At 48.7% G+C, this 27,739-nt stretch overlaps 3 protein-coding genes across 3 annotated transcripts; all 3 read left to right on the forward strand.

Annotated features, from left to right (window-relative positions):
• The first annotated feature begins 3,767 nt into the window (after positions 1–3,767).
• LOC140917920 (zona pellucida sperm-binding protein 3) lies at positions 3,768–8,792 on the forward strand. Its single transcript, XM_073361450.2, has 9 exons — positions 3,768–4,181; positions 5,635–5,753; positions 5,844–5,947; positions 6,020–6,197; positions 6,275–6,395; positions 6,496–6,587; positions 6,830–6,972; positions 7,142–7,267; positions 8,618–8,792. Exons 1-9 carry the CDS (start codon positions 3,768–3,770, stop codon positions 8,749–8,751), a joined length of 1,431 nt encoding a protein of 476 aa, XP_073217551.2. The 3' UTR covers positions 8,752–8,792.
• Positions 8,793–16,026: 7,234 nt separating this feature from the next.
• On the forward strand, positions 16,027–19,317 carry LOC140917921 (zona pellucida sperm-binding protein 3). The gene is made up of 9 exons (XM_073361451.1): positions 16,027–16,513; positions 17,164–17,282; positions 17,363–17,466; positions 17,540–17,717; positions 17,798–17,918; positions 18,019–18,110; positions 18,199–18,344; positions 18,468–18,593; positions 19,138–19,317. The coding sequence occupies exons 1-9, from the start codon at positions 16,100–16,102 to the stop codon at positions 19,242–19,244; spliced, it is 1,407 nt and encodes a 468-aa protein (XP_073217552.1). The 5' UTR covers positions 16,027–16,099; the 3' UTR covers positions 19,245–19,317.
• A 4,339-nt stretch (positions 19,318–23,656) lies between these two features.
• On the forward strand, positions 23,657–26,916 carry LOC140917923 (zona pellucida sperm-binding protein 3). Its single transcript, XM_073361452.1, has 9 exons — positions 23,657–24,074; positions 24,840–24,958; positions 25,039–25,142; positions 25,214–25,391; positions 25,469–25,589; positions 25,690–25,781; positions 25,870–26,015; positions 26,139–26,257; positions 26,802–26,916. Exons 1-9 carry the CDS (start codon positions 23,661–23,663, stop codon positions 26,823–26,825), a joined length of 1,317 nt encoding a protein of 438 aa, XP_073217553.1. The 5' UTR covers positions 23,657–23,660; the 3' UTR covers positions 26,826–26,916.
• Positions 26,917–27,739: the final 823 nt, after the last annotated feature.

A 27,739-nucleotide genomic window follows, 5' to 3' on the forward strand; every position in this document is an offset into this window, starting at 1 on the left:
TAAATTCAAATGCATACCTCTACCCTTTGAATGCTTAGGCCTGGACCTGAGGGTAGCTACCAAGGCGTTTGCTATTTAAGACAGGTTTCAGAGGGGTAGCCATGTTAGTCTGTAACAGCAAAAACAATGAGGAATCCTTATGGCACCTTAGAGACTAACAAATTTATTTGGGTATAAGCTTTTGTGGGCTATAACCCACTTGCATCTGATGAAGTGGGTTCTAGCCCACGAAAGCTTAGGCCCAGATAAATTCGTTGGTCTCTAAGGTGCCATAAAGATTCCTCATTGTTTCTGTTTAAGACTGGTGCCCCTTACCTAGCCTCTCAAGGGGTAGAAGGGTTGTCCGGACTCTCCATGAGTCTAACACTGGAGGTGGCGCCCGAGGGCAGCCACTGATGCCTCCAGCAAGGTGCTTACACAGCCCCATCACCATACTATATGAACACTTTGCTAATATTAGTGAAGATACCCTGACAGTGTTGTGGGAGTGAGGAACTATTCTCTCTATTTCACATGTGTGGAAACTGATACAGAATGACTTGGGCACAGTCACAGAAGAAGACAGTGGCAGAACCAGAGCTGTACCCTGCTCTGGTGAATGTGAAGCCAGTGCCTGATCTGAACAAGTATCTGACCCTCCTTCATCCCTGGGGTCCCCTGGCTACATTCCTAACAGCCCCTTGGTCCCTCTGTTCTCCCAGCCCTCCTCCACCCCACACAGCAGATGGGGTTCCCCTGTTAACCACGCTACTGCCACAACTCCACCCTTTAACACAGACTAATGTTCCCCACATGACTGTCCTGACCGAGAAAGCTCTGAGCCCCTGACATCTCTCCACTCTTCTTTGCAAACACCCCTGAATTTATCTACCCAAAACTGCAGTGGCTGAAGGGAATACAATCATCCCCATTCCACACAGGGAAACTAAAGAGCCAAAATGAATGGCCACCTAACAAAATTCTAGTGTGACTGATTTTGAAGAAAAAACCAAATGTTGCACTAAAGAGAAATTTTGCTGCAACCTTCACCAAGACCCCCAAAGAGAAATTCCTTCATTTGGAACCACAGAACTCACAATGTAGCTCAGCAGAAGGATTTGACCCTTCAAAACCACCGGGTGGTCCCTTACCCTGGAGGTTACTTGCTCTGTAACTAGTGCTGTTAGACAGCAGCAGATGCAGGCTTCCTGGATTCTGCTCCTGTATCTGGTCTGCCAGTGAGCTCTAGAGGTTAGAGCCATGGCTGCAGACAGGAGAACCGACCAGAGGCATTTGGTATGAGCATTTCAAATGCCAGTATGGATCAATGGATGACCCTGAGGTCTGTCATATTAATGGCCTGGATTTTATTCTGAGTTCTCCCAGAAGGAGCCTTGTGCAGCCTCAAAGTTACCTGATCTGTAAAATGGGGTAGAATGAGAGATGTGTCCCTCACAATGTAGGACAGGAAGTTCTGGTCAATTATCAGAGCTGAGTGATACACATCAATATTAACAGGCAGCAGCAGAAGAGGACTCTTGAATTTATGTCCTTCTGGGTCCCAGCCAAGTGCAACTTCCCCAAACTACAGGTCCTTCTGTCTATCTTCATCTGTGGACGCTGGCCTGGCATGCAGAGCTCCCAGCAAGCCCTGGACTGCTCCCCAGGGCCAGCAATAAAGTTGAATGGATGGGACAAGTTTAGGGACTTGCACTTTGGGAATGGACACTAGCCCTTAGCAGGGGTATCCCAATGATCTTGGCTTCAGGTGGACCCCCCCGAGCAGTACCTATCTCTATGCACATAAGAGCGCTGGCTGGGGAGTTCGCTGTACCGTTAATCTTGATTTTCAGTAAGTGTTGGAGTACTCGGAGGTTCAGAAGACTAGAAGTAAACTAATGTGCCAATTTTTATGAAGGGTAAATGGGATGACCTGGTTAATTATAGGCCTGTCAGCGATTCTGAGAAAGCTAATGGAGCAGCTGATATGGGACTCAATTAATAAAGAACTAAAGGAAAGTAATGTAAATCATGCCAATCAACATGGCCTTATGGAAAATAGATCCTGTCAAACTAACTTGATTTTTTTTTATGAGATTGCGAGTTTGGTTGAGAAAGGTAACAGTACTGACATAGTAGACTTGGACTTCTGTGAGGCGTTTGACTTGGTCCCACATGACATATTGATTAAAAAACTAGAACGATCTAAAATGAGCACATCACACGTTCATTGTATTAAAAACTGGCTAATTGAGTGGGGGTCTCAAAATAAAACCGTAAACGGGGAATTGTCATTGAGCAGACATGTTTCCAGTGGGGTCCCAGATGCTATTTAACATTTTCATCGATGAGCTGGAGGAAAATATCAAATCATCACTGATAACTTTTGCAGATAATACAGAAATTGGGGAAGTGGTAAATAATGAAGAGGACAGGCCACTGATACAGAGCAATATGGATCTCTTGGTAAACTGGGCGCAAGCAAACAAGATGCATTTGAATATGTCTAAATGTAAATATATACATCTAGAAACAAAGAGAGTAAGCCATACTTACAGAATGGGGGACTCTATTCTGGGCAGCAGTGACTCTGAAAAAGATTTGGGGGTGAGCTCCCAGTGTGATGCTGCAGCCAGATATGACCCTGAGATGTATAAACAGGGAAATCTCGAATTGGAGCACAGATTTGACTTTGCCTCTCTATTTGGCACTGGTATGACTGCTGCTGGAATCCTGCATCCAGTTCAAGGAGGATATTGATAAATTGGAGCGGGTTCAGAGAAGAGCCACGAGAAGGAGTAACAGATTAGAAAATATGTCTTATAGGGAAAGTCTGAAAGAGCTCAATTTATTGTCTTAACAAAGAGAAGATTAAGGGATGACTTGATTACAGTGTATAAATATCTACCTGGGGAACAAATATTTATGAATTGGCTCTTCAATCTAGCAGACAAAGGTCTAACACCATCTAATGGCTGGAGGTTGAAGCTAGACAAATTCAGACTGGAAATAAGATGTAAATCTTTCACAGTGAGAGTAATTAACAATCGGATCAACTTACTAAGGTGGGAGGGGGGTGGATTTTCCATCACTGGCAATTTTAAAATCCAGGTTGGATGTTTTTCCGAGAGATCAGCTCTAGGAATTGTTTGGGGGAAATTCTCTGGCCTGTGCTGGTCAGAACGTCAGATGAGATTCTTTCTTCTGGCCTTGGAATCTATGACTCTCATGATAAGAATGTTCACATTTAAAAACAGGCCCTTTGGCAGAGCTGTATCTGGAGAAGATGCCTTTGGTCAAATGAACTCAACTTTGCATCACAATCTCCACCCCAGCCATTGACCCAGAAACTGATCTGCCTGGGTATGTGGATTTCAGAGAGGATGCAAACTTCGGCTTTAACAAGTCCATGTTACAAGTTTAACTCTGGTGCAGCTACCACTGCCCCATGACGGAAAGCCCCCTGGAATCCATCATTCCCAAAGCAGACTGTACAACTGGCACTTCCATCATATCAAAATCTTTTAAACTTTAATTGAATAAAACATGGTAGGAATCTCCCAAAATACAACTGATGAACTGACCAACAGGTGGGACTGATTCCCATTGTTCCTCCCATTTCCCTGCTCCAGGGTGTGAGCAGTGGGTGTGATTGGGCTCCAGCTGCCTGCAGTCTGGGGGAGGGTGTTAATTATCTGGGGCAGCTGTGAGCTAGCTTTAGGTGCAGGGTATAAAGGGTCGCAGAGCAGCAGTTTCTTTCTGTACTGGGTTTGCTTCAGGCAGGAAGGATGGGGTATAGGAGTGGTCTGGGCATTGCTCTTCTATGCTGGGTAGTCAGTAGAGTGACCTGTTACAATCCCTGGGATTTCTCTAGGGGTGACTCAGCCATCTGGAGACCCAACCTCAGGGCTGAGCCCCCTCAGAGACAGCCCCATGTGCCTTCTCTTGCCCAGCCCTATCCCTGGGCTCGGCCTGATGCTTCCCAGCTCAGGGCTGTGTCCCCACTGCAGCCTGTCCTGGTGCAGTGTGAAGAGGCTCAGATGGTGATCACTGTGCACAGGGATCTGTTTGGGATGGGGAGACTGATCAAAGCTGCTGACCTGAGTCTTGGCCCGGCTGCCTGCCAGTACACATCCCTTAATGCTGCAGAGAACATGGTGACTTTTGAAGCTGGGCTCCATGAATGTGGCAGCACCTTGCAGGTAAGGCAGCTTCATACAAGCTAGACCACCTGTGAGTAAGATGAGCCTCATACACTTTGTCCCATTTGTGCTTTATTGGGGGGGCTAAATGGGGTGTAAAAGCAATGTTGGGTTAAAGGCACCAAAGGGTGGAATTAACTCTGGTCCTCCCTTGTGGATGCTGCATCAGAATCCCTAATGTCACCTGTCCCACAAAACAATCCTGAGCTGTGCTTTTAAAGCAGTGCCCAAAGATAGGGTGGGGAGGGATGCTTGGTAGCACTGTGTGAATGTCCCCCTGGACACAGGCTGTAAATCTTGCTTAGGCCAGAATAGGCCTGGTCCTGTAAGACACAAGAAAATCCAAGTAAATGCACTGATGGGTTGTGACCTCTCCCTCCTTGGAGTCCCATAAGGATTGGGGGTAAGTGAGTGAATGATCCCCCAATATCGTATCTGAGTTGGAGAGCAGGAACCTGGCACATGTCACTTGATTAGCTTGGGGTTTCCTTGTCTAACACTTGCCTCACAATAGTGCCCTTCTAGAGGGTTTGATCTAGTGTGTATCTAAACTCAAAGAAGCTGTTCTTACTTAGCATTGGCTATCTTGGGGGGTCAAACAGCAGTGAAGTTACAGCAGCTTGGCTTTCTAACTTATGTTAGCAGCTCGGCTAATACTTGTAGAGGAGCCTGGGGTTGCATCTCAGCTGCAACCTGGGTTAAAACAAGATGTGCCAGGTCTTCTCTGCTATTTGAACCCCAGTTAGCTCACCTGAGTTAAGAACACAGCTTTTTTGTAGTTTTAGCCCTAACTTTAGAGAAGTACATGGTGTGGACAAGAGCACATGGATCCCACTTAATTTTCTGCTGCGCCTTTGATGCCCAGTGCTGTGGGAGGCTGTAGGCCAGTGTGTTATCAGCAAGGAAACGGAGCTCTTTGGGTCATATCTTGAGATACCACCATGCTGATCCGCTTCCCTGCTTGCAATGCTAAGAGATAGTCGCAACCAGCTGTTGGACTTCCCCTGTCTCACTTTCACAATGACTCTTGCCATGGGAGAGTCCCTATAACAATAGGCCAGGGCAGCTGGATTAATTCATCCTGCCCAGGGAAGGATGGCCAACAGCATAAAGGAGTGCCCAATGGGAGCTAGATTCTCACTGACTTCCAGAGTGACTTCATCTGCACTGTGGGGGATAAGATGACTACCTGTAGGAAAGTGCAGCATCTATTTCTAGCAATGACTAGAGCTATACAGCACTAGAGCCTACAGTACACACCAGTATTTACCTGGCTGGCCTTCTGCGGAAGGAGCCCTAAAACCAGAGTTCCTGTTACCTTACATCTATGGTTGTGCACGTGTTTGAAAGACTTTTCTGTTAATAGGAAATGTTTCTCTAGGTCTTGCTGTAACCTACTAGTTTTGTATGTCACTTGTGTGCTGTTAACCCTTCCATGTCTGCTCCTTCCCAGATGACCCCGGACTCCCTGGTTTACAGCACAAGCCTGAACTATAACCCCACACCTGCCAGCAACCCAGTGATCCTAAGAACCAATCCAGCTGTGATTCCCATTGAGTGTCTCTACCCCAGGTGAGAGTCTGAGATGCTCAGATCCCCTCCCTCCCCTTCAGTCCCTGGTCTGGGATCTGACTCAGTGACTGAGGTTTCCTCCTCTCCCAGGAAGGACAATGTGAGCAGTAAAGCCATCAAGCCAACGTGGGTTCCCTTCAGCTCTACCCTGTCTGCTGAGGAGAGGCTGGATTTCTCCCTGCACCTGATGAATGGTAGGTGGGAGGTCCGTTCAGGGGAGCCCAGCCATGCCTGTCTGTCCTGCTCACTGTGAACTTGCCTTCCAGATGACTGGAGTGCTGAGAGACCCTCCAATGGATTCCAGCTGGGGGAGGTCATGCATATCCAAGCTGATGTCAGCACTGGGAACCATGTGGCTCTGAGGCTCTTTGTGGACAGCTGTGTGGCCACCCTGAGCCCAGACAGGGACTCCTCTCCCCGCTATGCTGTCATTGACTTCAATGGGTAAGAGCTGGGAGCCCTTTCTAGACTAAAACAAGACTGATCAGGGACTCTTACTGACCCTTGATTCTTGTGTGTAGGTGCCTGGTGGATGGGAGATCAGATGACACCACCTCGGCCTTCATATCCCCCAGGCCCAGGCAGGACACGCTGCAGTTCATGGTGGATGTGTTCAGGTTTGCAGGAGATGCCAGGAACTTGGTGAGAGCCCACATTTCTGCTCCAAGTCGATTTCCCCAGGCTAAGCAGCTGTTAGGGTCCCCTGGGATGGTCCTAACCCCTCTTCCCACTTCCCTTCCAGATCTACATCACCTGTCATCTGAAAGTCACTGCAGCTGAGCAAGCCCCAGATGCCTTGAACAAGGCTTGTTCCTTCAACAAAGCAGGCAACATGTGAGTAGCCTAGAACCCCATCAGGGGAGTGACAGGCAGCCTAGAACCCCATCAGGGGAGTGACAGGCAGCCTAGAACCCCATCAGGGGAGTGACAGGCAGCCTAGAACCCCATCAGGGGAGTGACAGGCAGCCTAGAACCCCATCAGGGGAGTGACAGGCAGCCTAGAACCCCATCAGGGGAGTGACAGGCAGCCTAGAACAGTACTCTTCACTGTAATGACTGTTCCTGTTCTGTTCCAGCTGGTCTCCAGTGGAAGGCACCCGAGACATCTGCAGGTGCTGTGAGACTGGGAACTGTGGGCTGGCTGGACAGTCCAGGAGAGTGAACCCTCTGGACAGATGGTCAGGGAGGCGCTTCCAGAGAGACGTGGCCTCCAGGCATGGTAGGATCTCTATAATCAGAGTTAATAGGTGGCTGTGTGGTGTTTAGGTCTCTCTCAATAAAAAAGGGGGTTCTGCTAGACAACCCAGGGACCTTCAGCTTGGCTTTATCACAATGTGGATAACAAAAGAAGCAACACCGATGTAGTAACATCTCTTACCTCAATACAGGTGACTCCTCACTGAGGGAGGCTGAGGCTGATGTTGTGGTAGGACCCCTGTTCATCACTGATGCCTATTGGGGATCCAGGAATCTTGTGGAAGAACAAATGGAAGTAGGGAAGGCAGCATCACCAGGTACTTAACTTGTATAGTAGTAATCCATGCACCTTCAGGGCATTGGGCCTTTTATGAAAAGTGAAAACTCCCTGCAACCACCAGGCTCAGCCCTGCAACCCAAGGGAACACTGAGTAAATGGCTTTGCCAGGACAAACCTATGGGCTGTCAGACCAGTGGGGAGGACCCAAAAGAAGCAAACTAGAATCCAGGGAAGTTCTCCATCCTCCACTCCTGACTCCACCCCCAGCTGGGCTGAAGCACTAAAGTGGCTGAGACTAATTTATAATCTGGGTGGCTTGTTTAACAGGAAGTGCCTGACTCCTGCTCCAGGAAGTTATGACAAAACACATACCACAGAACCAATAGAGTGACCTTAACAGAGGGCTAGATTTAGGAGGGAACATGGAAAATTACAGTAGGGTCATAGGATTAACAAGGTGGGAATCTGATCATGTCTTGGATTTGTGGATCAACATCCAAGGAGTATGGGGAATAAAGTGGTGGTAGAAGTACATAAGTTTAGCTTATGTCCCAGCTTGGTGGGAGAAATCTCATGACTGGAATGTAGCTATAGATGGATATAGCTCCTTCAGGAAGGACAGGATTTAAAAAAAGGATACCTTGTCTATTCTTGATGTACATGTGTTCTGTGTCCTCTCCTGGATCTTAGATCAGTTTAATGTCTCTGCCTAAAGAATATATCTGGGGGGGGGCGGGGGACTAGTTAGCCCAACTTTATTACAAACTGATTGCGCCATACCTTACAGGTAGACGCCTAGAAGACAATAGGGTTATAGGGAGTAGGCAGCATGAATTGGTTTGACATTTGTGTTTGATCAATAACTGTCAAAAAAGGAAATTACTGGCCTAGTGGTGCAGGAGGTGGGGGAAGCAGATGTCAGGTGTGTGTATAGACTTTTTTAGTCAGCCTTGGATCAGTCCAATGAGTCTCATAAGCAAACTAAGGAAATGCATGTAGATGCAACTGGTTGAAAGATGTTACTCAGTAGTTATCAGCAGTCTGCTGTGACTCTGAGAGGGTGTATTTAAGCAGACAGTCCCTGGGTCTGGTACTAGTCAATATTTTTGTGAATCTCTTAGATAAGAGGGGTGAGTGTACTTAAAGGGTGGCTGACACCGTGCAACCCCTCTCAGCTTGCGCTCTGGAGTACAGGATAAGAATTCAAAACTGACTGGAGAATTCAAGATGGAAGTGCTAAGCACTACACTTAAGAAGGGAAAAATCAAATGCCTGGCTACAAAAGAGGGAATAACTGGCTTGCCTATGTAGGATGCAAACACCCAGCGATTTCACTAAAGCTGGAGAAGTGCCTGGTTCCCATTCTAACCACAGATCTTTCCTACAGGTGCAGAAGAGACTCCTGGGCTGGTGCTTGGGCTGAGCTTGGTGGCGGCTGCTATTGGTTTGGCCTCCGTGACTCTGACCATCTGCTTCATATACAAAAACCGCAGCCGTGCAATGGCTGGTGCTGTCATGTGACTTGGCCCTTCTGTGTCATGTAAAATAAACCCATAAATGGACTTTAGTCTGGTCAGTGCTGACTTCTTAATGGGTGGGAGTGATGCTTTCTGTGCTGTGGGGGTAACTCAACCAGCTGGTCCTCTCATGAACTGACACTGCAGTGATTACTATTCACACAGTGGGGGGATGAGGGCAGAGTTAGCCTCTCTCCTGGCAACAGAGTTGAGCTGTTAATGTGAAATGTTGGCAGTGCTGTCCTGAGCTGCTTGGGATCTAACACCTGCTACCTGTAGTCCTTCTCCAAACAAAAGCAGTCTGCCTTCATTTGCAGGGGGAGTCATGGCTGGAAGTCACTGGTGACAACAGCTAGAGGCAGCCAGAATGCTGAGAACCGATCTAACAGCAGGCCTATCCTAGATAGAAAGGTATAAATTCCACCTCGAGGGGAGACACCCACGCTATAACTAGTGTGGCTGTGGAGTGGGAGGGGCTCCCTGCCTCCCTATGTACCAGGGTATCACTGTCAGGGCAACTAGCCCCTCACAATACCCCAGTCAACCATTTTATTTTAAAGTTGGCAAGCTCAACAGCCAAGTGCAGATAAGCTTCCTCCAGCTGGAATTTACACCTGGTCAAGTCTAGGGTAGCATTATTGCTAAGGAGAACAAGCTACCAGTGGACCAAACTCATCCCTGGTATAACTTTGGTGGCCAGGCATTAGTCATAGTCCTGGCCCTGCGGTGGTTCAGTAGGGCTTGGCTTATTTATACAGTGGCCCAGCCAACATCACTTAAACAACCTCCTGCACTATCTTGGTCAGAAAACTCTGCTGCATGACACCCCTTACAGTGTGGGGAAGGGACGCTGCAGCTGGGCTCTGATGACCTCTGTAGCCAGCATCCTCCATCCAACCTGCCTTGCTGTAGAAAAGTCCTGGTACAGTAAAAAGAAAAGACATACTAGTGGCACCTTTAGAGACTAACCAGTTTATCTGAGCATCGAATGCATCCGAGGAAGTGAGCTGTAGCTCACAAAAGCTTATGCTCAAATAAATTAGCTTGTCTCTAAGGTGCCACTACTACTCATTTTCCTTTTGCAAATACAGACTAACACAGCTGCTACTCTGAAACCTGGTACAGTAAAAACTCCCTTGGAAGGAAAACTGCAAATGCAGGGGACAGAGCAGGCCTGGTGGGGGGGGGGGGCGGGAAGGGGTGCATAGAGAGCAGGACCACTGAGGGCACCAGTAATGCTAGGGTGGAGGATGCCAGCAGCTAAGATGCATGTTCCTATCTGACAAGATGTGGAATAGGAAATAATCCCATGTGCCTCCTAAACATCTTCATAGGGCTGTGCTGCTGTGGGGAAAACTATGGCCTTGTCTACAGTGAACACTTGTGCTGAAATGTAACTCCCCTGCAATGGCAACATCATAAAACCATTGCAGGGAGTGGTGTAGCACTTCTGTCCATGTAGTTAGGATGATGGAGTGTCTGGGTAGATACTGTTCCATACATCAGCTGTTCTTGTCAATTTTGTGGCTCCAGGGGAGCCATGTAACTAACAAGAAAGCCAGTTCCCCAGCCTGAAAGCCATATTCACCCAAGAATATGGCAGTAGAAGTTGAACCCTGAGCTGGGGAGTCCAAAGCCAGTGCTTCAACCACCAGAACACACCTCAAGGTCATCAGCAGGGTTCTGCACACATACTGCCCTCAAAAGAGCAGAGCTGGCTCTAGCCGCTGACCGTCCCTCTGTTCTCCCAACCTTCCCACGCCTGGTGCTGCAGAGATACTGACTGCTCAGCTGCCTCTAGGACAACTTTAACCTTCCCCCCATTCCTTAAGCTTTCAACCCAGCCCTTTGTTCCACTCTAGACAGCTCCCTGCCCCTAATATCCCTCCACTATGACTGCATTTATCTATCCAAACCTGCAGTTAGGGAGGGGTCATGTAATCATCCCCATCTCACACAGGGGAACTGAGGCACGGTGACAAAGGGTAAATTAGTTAGGGGTAGTGAAAGATGATTTGGCACAAAAGGGTTTAAGGTCAAAAGCAGAGTTAACAGACCACCTTTAGAGACTGGATCTGAGACTTGGTCCTGGGGGAGTAGAGGAAAAAAAAAATAAAAGTTTCAAAGTGCAACCTGCCTTTCCACACTCTTTTGTTTTTCTGAAGTTTTAATGGAGGGTACTTTGGATACTTATGTGAGATGTCAAGAAGGAAGTTTTTGTTTAGTGATAAAACCCAGTTATATAAATGTAACTGTATGTGCAACTCTGTGCAGTCACATTGGATGGAAGCTTGGTCATTAAATTTTCCAAGGGGGTCAGGTAGAGTGGCTACTATCACCATCTACGCTTCTGTCCCCAGAAGCCTTTACAGCTATTCTGAGGGAAAATGGGCCCTTTTCCCACAGAAATGGTCTATAAGGGACTGCTGCAGGCTGCAGGCAGAGAGAGAATCTGAGCAAAATTATTTGACTATTGGGTAATGTAATCAAAATCACTAAAGGATGGAAGAGGTTTCTTTTGGAACTTAACTTGGCTGCCCCTAGTTGTGTCTAGTTGTACAAGATGGAAGTGTAATCGGGGTACAGTTGTGTAAAAAGAGTAATTACAGTGCAAGGGATGTTAGGCAAAACAGAATTTTGTGTGTATGTGTGCACAGGTAAAAGAAAAGGAAAAGGGGAGGAATGATGGGAACACTGAGCCTTGGGATGGCTCTGGGGGATCAGATTGTTGCTTTGGTGGGTTCTGCATGAAAACTCTGTAGGCATGGGGGAGGCAGTTATACCTTGTGTAAAATTAATTTGGCTAATATGATGTTATGGAGGTTAAACTATATGTAAGGAATTTGCATTTTCCCAGGACATGTGCAGTGTATATTGGAAAAGGAGTAAAAGAAATGCAAATAAAACATGGTACTTCATTAAAATCCTAATAGGGCTCCAAAAGGAGCCACAATAGGTTGTGCTTTCTTTTTCAGATCGCTGTGTTTTGGAGCAGGAGATGAAAGTGGAAAGTAATCAGAACTCTGGTGGAAGTAAAATGCTTCCCTTTTAAGACAGTGTCTGAGCTGCTAACAGCTTTGGATCCAGAAGCAAGCTAGTAATCCTCTGTGTAAATGCAAATTACCTAGCTGATGGGCACAAAGGAGCTGCAAATAACAAATACATCTGGTCAGCAAACAAGCTACTAGAAGACTCAGATTATGGCCCTTCAGGAAAGGGAGGTGAAAAAAACAAGTCAAGCCTGAAAATAAGGGGGACAGGTTAACCTTAAGGGGTATGTGTGTGTGTGTGTGTACAGTGCTAAAATCTGAAGCTGTGTCTCAGCTATTACCTGAGAATAAACTTAAAGCTTGGTACAGCAGAGAAACTATTGCAAACTTGGTCTGTTGTACAAGAGGGGAAACTGAGGTACACCATCTCATGAATTTCATAAATGACCAGTGAGTGGGGTAATTCACTAGCCTGACTATAGAACAAAATAAGGACAGTCTGGAGGTAATTCTTCTGTTTTTCCTGCAAGTAGCAAGGACATTTGTAAAAGAAAGTGGTATTATTATTAAGCAATAATCTGTCCCCACCAGGGGGGTGGAAATTGTTTCTTTTGTTTTTCAGACACTCTACAAGCAAGCTGGCGCCAGCGGAAAAATAACCCAGAATACCATGGATCTATGTTTTGTGTTGTTTGTCTGTGGTGTTTGTCTTGTTGCTAGCATTGTTGTGTTTTAATGAACAGAAAACCTCATGATGTGGGTGGGGGATGGCTTCCAAAGGCTGGCCTTGGGGGGGAAGATGTGTATGGGAATGCAAATTCTCAACTAGGAGGCCAGCACCTGTGTAATAGCTACCATGGTACCTGGAAATGGAATGGCAACTAAGGTGGCCCCCACAAGCCCTATGGAAATAATGAGAAGGGGAGGAGCTCACTGGAAATCAATGGGGGTGTGTGTAAAATAGTGTAAATTAATAGAAGATGTTTGGATGTGCCCCTCTCCTATGACTATAGAGGAGCGGGATCAATGGCCTATGCAAGGGGTGGACAATTGGGTGTACTGTGTATAAGGTGTTTTGCTGGGAATGTACATATTACTGGGGGCACAATTACACCAGCCCATAACCAAACTACACCCATCTACATGCTGCTATATGGACTTTGGTGCACAAATGGATCTGTGAATCTTATTGCTGTGAATAAGCCAGGGCTTACTGCCTGATTCCATACCAAGTGGTCAAGCTGGTTTGGACAATATCCCATTTCTCTGTGAACATTCAATGGACTTGTGATATGGACAAAAGCATACAAAACTTGAAGGAGCAGCTTGTTGCAACTGCCAGCAACTGGACACAAGATCGTGACCCCGTCGAAGGAGGAGAGGAAGTGTTCTGGGGGTGTCTTGGATGTTGGACCATACTGCAGTGGTCAGGACTCGGTGTTGCTGTGGATTTTGTATTGTTAACTGTACTTGTGTTACGTTGCATAGGGAGATAACCTATTAGGAATGTAATAAGCCCTCCAAACCCTGCAGTGTACTAGACAACCCGGACCCAACCTTCTCAGGCCCACTCTAATGGGAAGTCTGGAACACTAATTGGAATAGGTGTGGTATGCCCATATGAGAGAAGGTGCAGGGCACAATACTACACAAGGGGCAGTGGGACAAATGGAATATCGACACCTTCCACCTTGATGCCTGGCCCTATCAGGAAATGTGTCGCCATATGTCCTATGCTTTTCCAGGGATACCTGGGCAGGAGGATCCCAAAAGAAAAAAAAAAGGGGTGGAGTGTTAGGATATAGATATTCAGGCCTGTCTGTAAAGGCCTATACTCTAAGAATTTAGGTGTATTCTTATCACTTGGCTAGTGATAGAGGTATAAAAGAAAGAATCAAAACCACTGTCTGCCAGTGTAAGGGCCTTCTCTTACTGTGACAGTTTGTGGCCCTGTGCTTAGGCTCAGGCCTTTGGCTAAGCAGCAGAGGCAGCCATAAGCTGGGAAGTGAACGGTCACATCCTCACATTCCAAACTAGTCACATTGAAATAAGGTGCTATTGGGCTGTTAGGCACTATCAGGACAGGATTGTATTCCTATCACCTCCAGAGAAAGGGAAGTGCCTAGAAAATGTAAAAGGAAACTTAGTTTGATAGCATCCTGTCTGGCAAGAACTCACTTATCAATAGCTGGGATGTGAAATCCTCACTTCTGTATTGTTTTGTCATTATAGTTCCCACTTTGCTGTTGTTTGTCTGTATAATCTCTGTCTGGTTCTGTGATTGTTCCTGTCTGCTGTATAATTAATTTTGCTGGGTGTAAACTAATTGAGGTGGTGGGATATAATTGGTTACATAATCATGTTACAATATGTTAGGATTGGTTAGTTAAATTTCAGGAAAATGATTGGTTAAGGTATAGCTAAGCAGAACTCAAGTTTTACTATATAATCTGTAGTCAATGAGGAAGTGACTGGGTGTGGGTGTGTGAGATGGGAACAGGGAATGGGGGTAAGAAAATTGGAATCATGTTTTGCTAAAGGGGGAGATGGGAACAGGGAATGGGGGTAAGAAAATTGGAATCATGTTTTGCTAAAGGGGGAAATGGGAACAGGGAATGGGAGTAAGGAAGTTGGAATCATGTTTGGCAAAGGGCAGAAATGGGAACAGGGACACAGGTGTAAGGCTCTGTGGTGTCAGAGCTGGGAAGGAGGATACTAAGGAAGGAAACTGGAATCATGCTTGCTGGAAGTTCACCCCAATAAACATCGAATTGTTTGCACCTTTGGACTTCGGGTATTGTTGCTCTCTGTTCATGCGAGAAGGACCAGGGAAGTAAGTAGGTGAAGGAATAAGCCCCCTAACAATTCCCATGTAAGTGATTTTGAAAAAAAAATGCAAAATTTGGTTTTAAAGAGAAATTTAGCTGCGGCCTTCACTGAACTGGCTACAGAGAATTTCTATCAGGTGGAACCATAAAATGCCCAACCATGATCGGCATCCAATTTAACGCAGGCCCTTTAGAACCAGCCCGTGGCCCTCTGCCCATTCAGCTAATCCACCGTATAAGTGGACTGTTCAACGGTTGGTTAGACAGCAGCAGAGTCAGGCTGCTTGTGTCAGGAATGGAAGTGTTCTCTAGTGGTTAGAACCGTGGCTACAGACAGGACAACCAACCACATGCTTTGGATGTTCGCTTCAATAGACAGCCTGGCTCAGTGGATGACACTCAGGTCTGCCATATTAATGAGCTAGATATAAATGTGACCTTTCCCAAGAGGACCATTGTGCAGCCTCTTGGTGACGTTACCTATAAAACAGGGGAGAATGAGACCTGTCTCCCCTAGTGCATGCGGAGGAAGCTAGTCAAGTATAAATACACATAAATATGAACAGCCATCGCTGGAAGCAACAAATCTTGAACTTACAGTCTCCTGGGCCCAGTTCTTCCAAGGTATTTAGGCTCCTAAATTCCATTGAGCCTAACTACCTATGAGGAGCTGGGTCATGGTTCCTAGCCCAGTGCCCTGTCCCCTGGTTGAAAGAGGAATCCTGTGTTTATCTGTGCATACAGGCACAGCATGCATGGCTCACAGAAAACCCCTGGGCTCTTCCCCAGGACCAGAAATAAAACAGAAGGATTTTGGATAGGCTAAGTTTTGGGACTTGTTCTTTGGACTGGACCTTAGCCTTCAGCAGGGGTAGCCCAACGATCTCCGTTTCACGGGGATCCCTCCCTGATCATTTCTTAGCTGTGCAAAAATATCATGATTAGATTGTTCCAACAGCATACTCAAAATTTAAAAGTAGGCCACTTGGGAGAGCTGTGGCTGGCAAACCCTTTGGTCAAATGAACTCAAGTTGGCATCCCAAAATGCACCTCAGCCGCTGAACTAGATTGCCAGTTTGGGAGCTGATCTGACTATCGACACCAAGTTCAGATAAGAGGCAAAATTCAGAGACCAGGAATTTAAACAGAGAGTGGGTTTCAAACGTAACCATGATGCAGCGATCACTGCTCCATAATAAAAATCCCCTTTGGAATTGAGTATCAGCATTGCAGACTCTGCACAGCTGATGTTTCACATCCACGACAAAATGTGTCAGATTTAATTGAATGAAACCTCACAGGAATCTCCCAGAATACAACTGATGAACTGACCAACAGGTGGAGCTGATTCCCATTGGTCCTCCCATTTCCCTGCTCCAGGGATGGGTAGTGGATGTGATTGGGCCCCAGCTGCTTGCAGTCTAGGGGAGGGTGTTCATTACCTGGAGCAGCTGTGAACTGGCTTTAGGTGCAGGGTATAAAAGGCCCACAGCAGCAGATTCTCCCCATACTGGGTTTGCTACTGGTAGGCAGGATGGGGTACAGAGGTAGCCTGGGCTTTGCTCTTCTGTGCTGGGTGGTCAGTGGGGTGACCTGTTACAATCCCTGGGATTTCTCTAGGATTGACTCAGCCGTCTGGAGACCCACCCCCAGAGCTGAGCCCCCTCAACGACAAGCCCATGTGCCTTCTCTTGCCCAGCCCTCCCCCTGGGCTCGGGTTGATGCTTCCCAGCTCAGGGCTGTGTCCCTGCTGCAGCCTGTCACAGTGCAGTGTGAGGAGGCTCAGATGGTGATCACTGTGCACAGGGATCTGTTTGGCACGGGGAGACTGATCAAAGCTGCTGACCTGAGCCTTGGCCAGGCCACCTGCAGGTACACATCCCTTAATGCTGCAGAGAACACTGTGACCTTTGCAGCTGGGCTCCATGAATGTGGCAGCACCTTGCAGGTAAGGCAGCTTCATAGAAACCAGGAGCTTCCTATTTGTGGGATTAAAAAGGGGTAACAGTGCAGCACAGGGTCTTGGCTCAGTTACTGAGCCGCTAGCTATTTCTTGGAGGGGAGGGTGTCTTTTCCCCTTAGTCTTCAGTCTCCTTACAGTTAAGAACTATTTCATGTCTTTATGCTCCAAAAGGAGGTTTAAGAGCATGCATGGGGAGTGAGCCATGGTGGCTCTGTCAGATTTCACAAGTGGACCCTTGTGCTCAGTCCAAGCCAGGGACTTTTACTGCCAGGAAAGCCCAGTTTGGCTCACTGAATTCTGTGAGCTCCCCAAACCCTGTAGATGGGAAGGAGGCAGCTGAATGTGTTTCTGTACTCTGCTAGCGCAGTAACTTGAGAAGTGGAGTGAGATGTGTTTTACATGGGGGGGGGCAGTCACTGTATGGCACATACCTCAGAACAGGCACAGAGGAAACTCGTGAATAGTCATGCGATGGGGGGCACTACCATAGCTCCAGTATTTCGATGGCTGCTCAGCAGAATGAGCACAGGAACTACTTGTTGGAAGACATGCCCGCTTCCTGGAGAACTGTCTTAAATTCTCAGCTCTCAGCTGAACTACTTGCCCTTAATCTGTCCAATGTCCCCTCCTTCCAGATGACCCCAGACTCCCTGGTTTACAGCACAAGCCTGAACTATAACCCCACCCCTGCCAGCAACCCAGTGATCCTGAGAACCAATCCAGCTGTGATTCCCATTGAGTGTCACTACCCCAGGTGAGAGTCTGAGATGCTCAGATCCCCTCTCTCCCCTTCTGGAATCTGGCTCAGTGACTGAGGTTTGCTCCTCCTCCCAGGAAGGACAATGTGAGCAGTAAAGCCATCAAGCCAACATGGGTTCCCTTCAGCTCCACCCTGTCTGCTGAGGAGAGGCTGGATTTCTCCCTGCACCTGATGAATGGTAGGTGGAAGGTCCCTTCAGGGGAGCTGAGCCCTGTCCTGTCTGTCCTGCTCACTGTCAACTTGCCTTCCAGATGACTGGAGTGCTGAGAGACCCTCCAATGGATTCCAGCTGGGGGAGGTCATGCATATCCAAGCTGATGTCAGCACTGGGAACCATGTGGCTTTGAGGCTCTTTGTGGACAGCTGTGTGGCCACCCTGAGCCCAGACAGGGACTCCTCTCCCCGCTATGCTGTCATTGACTTCAATGGGTAAGAGCTGGGAGCCCTTTCTAGTCTAGAATCTACCTCAAGTCTGTGGGGATCTTACTAACCAGAGTTCTTGTGTGTAGGTGCCTGGTGGATGGGAGATCAGATGACACCACCTCGGCCTTCATATCCCCCAGGCCCAGGCAGGACTCACTGCAGTTCATGGTGGATGTGTTCAGGTTTGCAGGAGATGCCAGGAACTTGGTGAGAGCCCACATTTCTGCTCCAAGTCGATTTCCCCAGGCTAAGCAGCTGTTAGGGTCCCCTGGGATGGTCCTAACCCCTCTTCCCAATTCCCTTCCAGATCTACATCACCTGTCATCTGAAAGTCACTGCAGCTGAGCAAGCCCCAGATGCCTTGAACAAGGCTTGTTCCTTCAACAAAGCAGGCAACATGTGAGTAGCCTAGAACCCCATCAGGGGAGTGACAGGCAGCCTAGAACAGAACTCTTCACTGTAGATGACTGTTCCTGTTCTGTTCCAGCTGGTCTCCAGTGGAAGGCATCCGAGACATCTGCAGGTGCTGTGAGACTGGGAACTGCGCATTCCTTGGAGGACAGTCTGGGAGAGGCAGCCCTCTGGACAGATGGTCAGGGAGGCGCTTCCAGAGAGATGTGGCCTCCAGGCATGGTAGGTTCTGTGCCCACTTCACCTGGGAAGATGTCTGGCTTACTCCAGCAGACTGTTCCTGGGGGATCTTCCACCCAAAATGGGATGGATTGGTTTTCTAGTAGTGCTTCTCTCCCAATACAGGTGAGCCCTTGGTGAGGGAAGCTGAGGCTGATGTTGTGGTAGGACCCATGATCATCTTGGATACTGATCAAGGATCAAGGGATCTCTCAGTTGCTCAAATGGAAGCAGAGAAGGCAGCATCAGAGGGTAACTAGTTCTAATGAACAAGTCTCATGGTGCCTCTATTGTCACTACTAATCTACATTAGGTTTGCTGGGAAAAGATGCACTAAAAGATGGAAGAAATGAGTTTTACAAAGTCAGTTGTAAGAATCCCTTAGTCCAAGGAGGGAGTGTTAATAATGAGTCAACAAGACTCAAGAAGGGCTCCTTGTTGAGAGGGTCCAACCAGAGCCAGTCAAACATAGGACTGTCAGCCACCGTAGCCTGGGCTTATCTGCTGGGACACCAGTTGTGTGACCTGAGACCTGCAACCTATTATCCAGTGGGATTTATAAAGAGGTGCTGATCTCCTGCTCCAGCCACTTCTAGTAGACAAACTCCAATATGTATGGCTATAAAAGACTTCAAAAAACACAGCCCTACAATACAGCTCAAAGAAAAAATCCCCCATTTTATTAACTGTGGCCTTGACTCATGTACCCAGCGAGTGCCTGGTAGATTTTTGGAGAGGAGAGGTTGCTGGAGAAGCAACTAGCTGCAGTTTTAACCATGTGTCCTTCCTCTTGTAGGATTCTCTTCTACAGCTGGTCTGATCTCAGTGGCAGCTGCCATTGCACTGGCCTTTATTACTCTGGGGATACTCGTATACAGAAGATGCAGCCATTCCAGTGCCTGAGCAGTCACAGGCCTTTTTACCTTCTGTCTAATGTAAATAAACCCCAATGACCTGATTCTGGTCTGTGACGTATTAATGGGCAAGGGAGATGCCTTCCCTTCTGTGGGGAAGGAAATGGTGTGGTTGATGCACCAACCACATTATGGACACACCCACGGGGCTGCATGGGGAGAGATCATGTGAAGGTGAAGAAAGCAGAGATTGCTGCCTTCAGGCTCCCAGAGGCAAATGGCAGGGGGATTTCCCTCCACCTGAACTGTCCATCTGGCACCTGTAACTATTACAGGGCTCTTGCAGTAGAGAGAACACACATCCCCCAGCCACTGCGCCCTCTAAGTGAAACAGATGCCATGAGGGAGTTCCTACTGACTCCATGACTGGCTTTAGGTGATGCTCTAGGGCAAGGGTTTTTAAACTTCATTGCACTGTAATCCCCGTTGTCCAACTACTGCCCTGGTCCAGGGGGTCAAACCCCCATGGCTTACCCTGGGGAGCAGGGGCTGTAACCTGAGCCCCACTGCCTAGGGCAAAAGACTGACCTGCCAAACAGGGCTGAAGCCCTTGTGCTTTGGCCCTGGGCACTGGGGCTCAGTCGGCAACTTTAGTTTGAGCCAGTCTAACACAGCCTTGGCAAACCCATTAAAATGGGGTGGTGACCCACTTTGGGATCCTAGCCTGCAGTTTATCCGGGGCTCTATCTAGTTCTCTACAGTGGTAGAGACAACACAGCCAACCCTTCTCTAGGACAGGATGTCACTTCTTCAACATCTGCCCTTTAGCTGTGTGGGGAGCAGATCCAAGACCAGGGTTGCACAAATAAACCTCCTCAGCAGGCCAGAGGAGAGCAAAGGGAGCAGCAGCGTGTATGTTCCCAGAACAAGCTCTCTGCCGGAGTGGTTATTCACCCTCTCCCGTGTGATGCTGCAGTGGGGCAGGAGCAGCCTCTTTCCTCCAACACATGCAGCTCTCTGAGCAGGGGCCCTTGGAGGCTTGCTGTGCACCTGCAAGTGGAAGGGACTCTGAGCGAGTAAGGTCCTGACAGGGACTGTCTAAGGTCAGAGCGCCTCATCTACAGTGTCCAATGACTCCCCCAATGCCCTGGGAGGTAGGGGAATGCTGACCACCTTTCATACAAGGGGGGAAAAGACAGGGTTATTAAGTGAGGTTGCCCAGGAAGGCTTTGGCACAATGTGGAATTTAACCTTGGTCTCTTGCATGCCAAGGTGGTGTCTCAACCATCAGACCATGTCTCTCAATGCTTTTCAGCCCATATTCCCAAAGTCCCTCTGTTCTTGAAGGGACCCCTCTGACTAGCTGAGATCCAGCCCTCAAGCCGGAGGTACATTTCCCCCTGCCTCTGGCACAACTCCAGCCCTTCCTCTAAAATATGGGTCCTCTAGTTGGGAAGCTCCAAGACCCTGACATCCTTCAAATCCCCCTCCTTTCTCTGCACTCAGCTTGTTTCTCTCCCTCCCAAATATTGTTGGCTGTATCGAAACAAAGAGCAGGAATCATTCCTGTCCTCATTTCACAGAGGAGACTCTAAGGTTCAGTGCTGCTAAGCCAAAATTAGTGGCCAGTTCCCAAACTAAGAGGAGTTGGTGCTGCATGAGGGGCGTGGATTCAATGCCTGGAGGTGCTGCAGCTGGTAGAGCTGTCAGGCCCTGACCTGCCAGTTTTCTGGCTTTCTCGCGTGCCTTGAAGAGGGGATGCCAAAATCTGATTTTTAAATAGAAATTTCACTACAACCTTCACTAAACTGGGAAAAGAGCAATTCCATCATGTGGTGCCAAAATTACACCCCTGGGACTCACCTGGTTTGGACACAGTCCTCTGCTCCTTGACCTAACCTTTCTGTCAGTGGGCTTCACAGCTGCTTGGCAGAGAATCAGGATTCCTGGGTTCTTGACCCAGCTCTGGAAGGAGACTGTGGTCTCGTGCTTAGCACAGGGAATGTAACCGACTGCATTCACTCCATGCATTCATTTCAGACAGCAGCACGGCTGTGACTGGGGTCATCTGGAGAGACCTAGGTTTTATTTCTAGCTTACCCAGGGAGAACATGATGTAACTTCTCAGTTAGCTTAGCTCTAAGATGCCAGAGCATGAGAGCTGCCTTGCCCTGGAATAGGGCTATGAAACCTTAATCTGTTATTAGCACTGCAGGAACAAATACGTATTTGGCAGAGGGTACTGGGAGGCACAGGGACTCTCTGGGTTCACCAGAAGAATGACATGTAAGGTCTCTAATGAAAACCCGAGTCACACAGGTCATCATAACCATTGTGAGATGTAGGTATGGGAAGTATGCAAGGAGCACTGAAAATGAGGTTCTGTAGGCCTTGTAGATGAAGCAGGCCTCTCAAAGGTAGTGGGTCTTGAGACAAAATCCTGCAGACAGGAGGGGTGGGCAATGCTTTTCTTCATGGTGGACCATTGTGTGTTGTATGTCATGCAATGTCTAAGACAAATGCCAATGAGGAGCTGGCAGAGACTTCAGACAGAAACTAACAGGAAGAAGTCAATATTGGAGGGGGAACCCTATCTACTGATAAACATCAAAGGTGCCTGCTGGAATATTTGAGGGGCAAAAAGACATCCTAACATCAGGTGCCTAGGAAGTAAACTAACAGCGAGTTGGCATCATGAATAAGGGGTTTCAGCCAGGCTTGGCTGCAAATGCTGAAGGGAACTTGGGTGAGACGCTTTCCAGATTGGAGGATAAATCTCCTTTTACTTTAGATTAGAGCTGAAGTGCTGTGTGTGATACAAGAGAACTGAGCTAATGCCAAACTGGTGAATGAGGATGCGCTGTTCCTTTGGAAACAGAGCATCTGGGATTTCTCTGGGTATCCAGTGATTGGGGTTGAACCACAGAGGGGCCCACTTTGAAGGGACTTGAAGCCTGGGGCGCATTAATTGTTATCCTGCCAGGCAAAACACAGGGCTGGGCTATCCCAGAGAAGAATGCTTGAGGCGCTGATGGGCTGGTTGCATTGGGGAGCTAAAACCCAGCTGGCACAGGCAAGGCTCCTTCATACAGGAGGCTGGTGGCAACTAGGTTGCCGCACAGCCCTGGCTGCCCTGAGAAGTGTCACAGTCCCTATCCCAGGAATCTCAGTTTCACATGGATCCTCCCTCCAGGACAGGCCCTCTCTTCGCTTTGAGAAACAAGCCATTCTGGGGAGGGGAGATATGGGGGCAGATGTGGGTACACGTTGGGGAAAACAATTCAACCCAACAAACTCCACCCCAACCCTGGAAGGAGAACACCAGTTCTGGAACTCATCTGACGAGTTATGCGGATATTAGAGAGGACACAAATTTCCCCTTGAACAGATTTTAGTTTCACACTTATCCACAGTGGAGCACTTGATGGGCCAGACTGAGAGAACAAGTGACCAGGAATGCGGCTGTAGCCCGGTGGGAGGTGGAAGCACTGGGGTCTGGTCCCTCTTTCATCATTTATCCACAACAGAACAGCTTGAATGGGAAAGTAGGAGGAAGCCCAACATCAGAATGTCCCCTAGCTCAGTGGTTCAAGCATTCTTCTGAGAGATGGGAGACCCCTGTTCACGTCCTTTCTCTCCCCTCAGCAGAGAGGGGGAATGAAACCTGGGTCTCCCACATTCCAGGTGAATGCTCTAACCGCTGGGCTAAAAGATCCGAGGAGGACACCGCGTCCTGCTCCAGTGCAATTGTGAACGGGGTCAACATGGGCAAGCAGCACAGCTAGTGAATTGGGCTCCACATGAAACATAGGCAACTAAATGCCTAACTTCCCCTAGCTCATGGACAGCTCTGGCCTTAGGTGGGAGACAGGTGCCCAGACTCCCAGAGGGAGGCAGCTGGGCATGTGCCCAGAGGCTGAGACACGGGCACCAGGGACCTTTATAGTGTAAAAACTTCGGTGCTGCTGAATTTGGACACCTACAGAGTTCGCTATATGGTTTGTATCAGAGGGGAGTGGGTGGGTCTGATGAAGAGGGTATTCACCCACGAAAGCTTATGCTCCAATACCTCTGTTAGTCTATAAGGTGCCTCAGGACTCTTTGCCGCTGTGTGATTTGTGGATCACAGTGGAGCCAAACCCAGGATTTACAGGCCTAAATTGGGGATTGAGGGGCCTGGGTCCCTTTGTGGTGGAGCCCACCCTTAGCCTTCCATTGAACGAAACAGGGCAGGAATTTTCCAAACTGCAGCTGATGTACTGACCAACAGGTGGAGCTGATTCCCATTGGCCCTCCTATTTCCCTGGTTCAGGGCATGGGCACTGGGCATGATTGGGCCCCGGTTACCTGCAGATTAGGGGAGGGTGTTAATTACCTGGGACAGCTGTCACCTGGCTCTGAGTCACGGTATAAAGCCCCAGAGCAGCAGTTTCCCTCCATACTGGATTTGCTGCAAGCAGGCAAGATGGGGTACAGAAACAACCTGTGCTTTGTTCTTCTGTGCTGGGTGGTCAGTGGGGTGACCTGTTACAATCCCTGGGATTTCTCTAGGATTGACTCTGCCATCTGGAGACCCACCCCCAGGGCTGAGCCCCCTCAACGACAAGCCCATGTTCTCTCTCTTGCCCAGCCCTACCCCTGGGCTCGGGCTGATACTTCCCAGCTCAGGGCTGTGTCCGTGCTGCAGCCTGTCATGGTGCAGTGTGAGGAGGCTCAGATGGTGATCACTGTGCACAGGGATCTGTTTGGGATGGGGAGACTGATCAAAGCTGCTGACCTGAGCCTTGGCCCAGCTGCCTGCCGGTACGTGTCCCTTAATGATGCAGAGAACACAGTGATCTTTGTAGCTGGGCTCCATGAATGTGGCAGCACCTTGCAGGTAAGGATTTATGCAAGTCAGGAGCCGCTACTGATCCCTAGCATCACTGCCCCTGCCTTGTCTGATGGGGTAAAAATGGGGCAGCAGGAGAGAACAGTGGGTGGGATTTTGTCCATGTTATTGATAAGCTCCCTGGTTTTTCCTGGGTGCTTCTTCTTAGCTTCCAGTCTCATGCGCCAGGCAAAGAATTCTGCCTTGCTCAGCTCCTGGAGCAGGCTCACAAGTGGAGCCTGAAGAGGGTGCTCTTGTGGCTCAGACAGACTTTACTTCTAGACCCCCCCCCCCCCCCACACACACACATCCAAAGTCTGTCTGCAGACTCCACAGACCGGAGCCTGCAACTGAATAAACTGATTGGTGTTAGCCTGAGCTCTGCATAGTCTGTAGGAGGGAAAGGGACAGACTACTGGCTTCCTTAATCCCTGGTCAAAATTCACCTCAAGGCAGCTAACAGATTAACCCTGGGGGTTTTACTGTCTGAGATTCCTTCACAACCTGCACAGAGGAAAACAGTGAGCAGAGTTGTGTAAAATGGCACTACTGTGGTGCTCATCTTCCGATGGCTGCTCTAGCAGACTGAGCTCTGAAATCCCCTGCTTCTAGTGTCCAGTCCTTCCAAAGGCAGTTGCCAGTTGACTGGGCACTGGTTGGAAAACTTGAGCTCAAGTTTTCCATCTGGCTGAGGCTTGTTCTTAGGCCCATCTGAATGACTTTACAAATGCTCTGTGTACTAGTGTTAACCCTTCCATGTCTGCTGCTTCCCAGATGACCCCAGACTCCCTGGTTTACAGCACAAACCTGAACTATAACCCCACCCCTGCCAGCAACCCAGTGATCCTGAGAACCAATCCAGCTGTGATTCCCATTGAATGTCACTACCCCAGGTGAGAGTCTGAGATGCTCAGATCCCCTCCCTCCCCTTCTGGAATCTGGCTCAGTGACTGAGGTTTGCTCCTCCTCCCAGGAAGGACAATGTGAGCAGTAAAGCCATCAAGCCAACATGGGTTCCCTTCAGCTCCACCCTGTCTGCTGAGGAGAGGCTGGATTTCTCCCTGCACCTGATGAATGGTAGGTGGGAGAAGCCTCCAGGGGAGCCCTGCCTGCCTGTCTGTCCTGCTCACTGTGAACTTGCCTTGCAGATGACTGGAGTGCTGAGAGACCCTCCAATGGATTCCAGCTGGGGGAGGTCATGCATATCCAAGCTGATGTCAGCACTGGGAACCATGTGGCTCTGAGGCTCTTTGTGGACAGCTGTGTGGCCACCCTGAGCCCAGACAGGGACTCCTCTCCCCGCTATGCTGTCATTGACTTCAATGGGTAAGAGCTGGGAGCCCTTTCTAGACTAAAACAAGACTGATCAGGGACTCTTACTGACCCTTGATTCTTGTGTGTAGGTGCCTGGTGGATGGGAGATCAGATGACACCACCTCGGCCTTCATATCCCCCAGGCCCAGGCAGGACACGCTGCAGTTCATGGTGGATGTGTTCAGGTTTGCAGGAGATGCCAGGAACTTGGTGAGAGCCCACATTTCTGCTCCAAGTCGATTTCCCCAGGCTAAGCAGCTGTTAGGGTCCCCTGGGATGGTCCTAACCCCTCTTCCCACTTCCCTTCCAGATCTACATCACCTGTCATCTGAAAGTCACTGCAGCTGAGCAAGCCCCAGATCCCTTGAACAAGGCTTGTTCCTTCAACAAAGCAGGCAACATGTGAGTAGCCTAGAACCCCATCAGGGGAGTGACAGGCAGCCTAGAACAGAACTCTTCACTGTAGATGACTGTTCCTGTTCTGTTCCAGCTGGTCTCCAGTGGAAGGCATCCGAGACATCTGCAGGTGCTGTGAGACTGGGAACTGCGCATTCCTTGGAGGACAGTCTGGGAGAGGCAGCCCTCTGGACAGATGGTCAGGGAGGCGCTTCCAGAGAGATGTGGCCTCCAGGCATGGTAGGTTCTGTGCCCACTTCACCTGGGAAGATGTCTGGCTTACTCCAGCAGACTGTTCCTGGGGGATCTTCCACCCAAAATGGGATGGATTGGTTTTCTAGTAGTGCTTCTCTCCCAATACAGGTGAGCCCTTGGTGAGGGAAGCTGAGGCTGATGTTGTGGTAGGACCCATGATCATCTTGGATACTGATCAAGGGATCTCTCAGTTGCTCAAATGGAAGCAGAGAAGGCAGCATCAGAGGGTAACTAGTTCTAATGAACAAGTCTCATGGTGCCTCTATTGTCACTACTAATCTACATTAGGTTTGCTGGGAAAAGATGCACTAAAAGATGGAAGAAATGAGTTTTACAAAGTCAGTTGTAAGAATCCCTTAGTCCAAGGAGGGAGTGTTAATAATGAGTCAACAAGACTCAAGAAGGGCTCCTTGTTGAGAGGGTCCAACCAGAGCCAGTCAAACATAGGACTGTCGGCCACTGTAGCCTGGGCTTACCTGCTGGGACACCAGTTGTGTGACCTGAGACCTGCAACCTATTATCCAGTGGGATTTATAAAGAGGTGCTGATCTCCTGCTCCAGCCACTTCTAGTAGACAAACTCCAATATGTATGGCTATAAAAGACTTCAAAAAACACAGCCCTACAATACAGCTCAAAGAAAAAATCCCCCATTTTATTAACTGTGGCCTTGACTCATGTACCCAGCGAGTCCCTGGTAGATTTTTGGAGAGGAGAGGTTGCTGGAGAAGCAACTAGCTGCAGTTTTAACCATGTGTCCTTCCTCTTGTAGGATTCTCTTCTACAGCTGGTCTGATCTCAGTGGCAGCTGCCATTGCACTGGCCTTTATTACGCTGGGGATACTCGTATACAGAAGATGCAGCCATTCCAGTGCCTGAGCAGTCACAGGCCTTTTTACCTTCTGTCTAATGTAAATAAACCCCAATGACTTGATTCTGGTCTGTGACGTATTAATGGGCAAGGGAGATGCCTTCCCTTCTGTGGGGAAGGAAATGGTGTGGTTGATGCACCAACCACATTATGGACACACCCACGGGGCTGCATGGGGAGAGATCATGTGAAGGTGAAGAAAGCAGAGATTGCTGCCTTCAGGCTCCCAGAGGCAAATGGCAGGGGGATTTCCCTCCATCTGAACTGTCCATCTGGCACCTGTAACCATTACAGGGCTCTTGCAGTAGAGAGAACACACATCCCCCAGCCACTGTGCCCTCTAAGTGAAACAGATGCCATGAGGGAGTTCCTACTGACTCCATGACTGGCTTTAGGTTATGCTCTAGGGCAAGGGTTTTTAAACTTCATTGCACTGTAATCCCCATTGTCCAACTACTGCCCTGGTCCAGGGGTAAAAACCCCCAGGGCTTACCCTGGGGAGCAGGGGCTGTAACCTGAGCCCCACTGCCTAGGGCAAAAGACTGAGATCTGCCAAACAGGGCTGAAGCCCTTGTGCTTTGGCCCTGGGCACTGGGGCTCAGTTGGCAACTTTAGTTTGAGCCAGTCTAACACAGCCTTGGCAAACCCATTAAAATGGGGTGGTGACCCACTTTGGGATCCTAACCTGCAGTTTAAGAACTGCTGCTCTAGGGTAACTACTCACCTTAGAGAGAAGGATCGGGGCACTTTAGACAAATTGCTCTCACCATGGACTGAAATCATGGCTGGGGTGAACTCTTTAGGCTCAGGCTAGTTAGTTCTGCAGGCTAGCCCTGTTC

The sequence above is a fragment of the Lepidochelys kempii genome, chromosome 10 (assembly GCF_965140285.1).
Source record: "Lepidochelys kempii isolate rLepKem1 chromosome 10, rLepKem1.hap1, whole genome shotgun sequence".
In the NCBI taxonomy this organism is placed as follows: domain Eukaryota; kingdom Metazoa; phylum Chordata; order Testudines; family Cheloniidae; genus Lepidochelys; species Lepidochelys kempii.